General features: G+C 51.7%; 1 protein-coding gene across 1 annotated transcript in view; it reads right to left on the bottom strand.

Annotated features, from left to right (window-relative positions):
* The window catches only part of Rfx4 (regulatory factor X4), an 83531-nt gene extending 82231 nt beyond the window's left edge, over window positions 1-1300 (bottom strand). The window contains exon 1 of the mRNA XM_023717514.1: window positions 1228-1300. Within this exon, the coding sequence (XP_023573282.1) occupies window positions 1228-1257 (30 nt within the window). The 5' untranslated portion in view covers window positions 1258-1300. The remainder of the gene's footprint in view (window positions 1-1227) is intronic.
* Between the last annotated feature and the right edge of the window lie 819 nt (window positions 1301-2119).

The following is a 2119-nucleotide window of genomic DNA, read 5'->3' as shown; positions in this document are numbered from 1 at the left end:
ACGCAGGTCAGCGGGACTCAGGGCAGCTGCTAAAGTGCTGGCTACAAAAACGACGTCATGATATCAAAGTGCTGGCGACAGGGGCCCCAGGGGACCGTCAGATCTGACTGTGTCCACGCTGTGGTGATGACCTGCGCTTGTGTGTGAAGCCAGAAGCCTGAGGGAGTGTGGGCAAATGGGCACGGGTGTCGGTTAGGGGCTGTGACCAGAGCGTCGAGGGGTTTTACCATCTTTGTGCACTAAATCAACTCCTTATGCAAATAGGAAAGGGTGTGCTTATTATAAATTTTCCTGGTTGACAAAAGAAGTGCACGATAATCTCGAAAGAGGCAACAAAAACCCAGCATGTTACAGGGCTAGTTTTTCTTTTTCTTTTCTAAGAAGTAAATCACTCCTCATTCCCTGCAAGTAATCAGTAGATCCTGAAAGAAAGCGCTGTTAGGTTTGGGTCCTGATTTAAGGACTGGGCTGAGCGCTGGGCTCTTGCTAAGTGCAGTCCTGATGGGAACCCACCCAGCACTTACAAAGCAGATGCGCAAAGTCCTGGAGCCTGCCCTAGGCCACGGGGCCAGGACACAAATGCTCCAGCCACAGACAGGCCATGGGGCCACGGGATACAGGACAGGCCCTCTGACGTCTTTTCTTCCACCTCTAAGAGCCGACAAAACTCGCCTGAGAGCATTTGTAATTCTTTGCATTGACATGCAGGGGCTGTGATTGCCCCCGTGGCTGCTGGGCCTCACGTCACTACGATGCCTCTTGACAAGTCCAGACCCTCCGGGTCCCACCTGATGCCCCTCCTCAGTTCCAGCTCACCTTGCCTGTGCCTGGGCTCCAGCCACACCACACCCGCTCTCCCCGGCCTCTCCTCGCTATCCGGTCCTCTCTCAGCGCCCCATCTCCCCGATGTCCACTCTTCCTGCACACTTCAGCTTGTATGTGATTTCCTCTCAGAAATCTTCCCCTGGCCACTTTTTTTTTTTTTTTTTTTTTGGTGGACCATAGTTATGACGTCCTTAAAACTTTTTCCCAAGTAAGTAATTTGTTTTTTTTTTCAAAATTTTATTGAAGTAATTTGCTTTTAAATTGACAAATTTAAATTGTATATATTTGTAGTATACAATATAATGTTTCTAAAATTCTGTCTTAGTCACTCTCTTTTTGCCGGGACAAAAACTTGACACCCTCAGTTCAAAGGACAGGTTTATCGTGGTTCACTTTGCCCATCTGCTTTGTAAGGGCTGGGTGGGTCCCCATCAGGACTGCACTTAGCAAGAGCCCAGTCCACACGAGGCCAGCTCCGAGGCAGGAAGGGTGGGTGGAAGGGCCTGGAGGAGGAAAGCCACTCCCACCTGGAGACCAGGAAGCAGAGGGAGAAGGGAGGGGCCAGGAGGCAGCTGCACCCTTCCAAGCCTGCCCTGTGGCCTCCAGCAGGCCCCGCCTCCCGACAGTGGGACAGCTGCGGCACCCGCAAGATCCAGTCACCTTCCAGGCCCTAGCTTGCAGCAGGCACTGGGGACACCCAGACATAAACCCAGCCCGAAACAGACGCCACGGAACGGCTACGTCGAGCTACTTAGCTTATGTTACTCAGTACTTTTCTATGGGAAAGAATAACAAGCCCCTCCTCTGCCTGCCTATTGAAGTTATCCTAAGCGTCCTAGTGACATCAACAGCGTGCTAGCTACATCTGCAGGTGATTTTTATTTTTGTTACTATTCTACTTATTCCTACGTCTTTCGCCTGATAACTTCCCACATGGAGAACTGCTCAATGAAAGAGGAGAAGCATGGCGCTGTCCTTTAAAAAAGGAACAACACGGTCAGGCTACTTTCTATGACGTGTACAGAGGCATTAACATCTTCTAAAAATATACTGCACTGAGGCCAGCCAAATGGCACATGCTTGTAAGTCCAGCACTCTGGAGGCCGAGGCAGGAGGCTCACTGTGAATTCAAGGCCAGCCTGGACTACACAGTGCAGTGGGGGGTAGCCAGGCTTGTCAGCCAGGAAGGTGTGGGACATTGCTGGAGGCCACGACTTTGCCAGAGCAGAGGAGAGGGGCCACTGCTGCCCACACACAAAGGGACTCTGCAGTGGACACCCCCGGGCCTGCCCTG

This window comes from Octodon degus, unplaced genomic scaffold (assembly GCF_000260255.1).
Source record: "Octodon degus isolate 3935 unplaced genomic scaffold, OctDeg1.0 scaffold00004, whole genome shotgun sequence".
Classification (NCBI taxonomy): Eukaryota; Metazoa; Chordata; class Mammalia; order Rodentia; family Octodontidae; genus Octodon; species Octodon degus.
The sequence above is the reverse complement of the archived record's forward strand: the minus strand, read 5'-3'. Positions and strand labels throughout refer to the sequence as shown.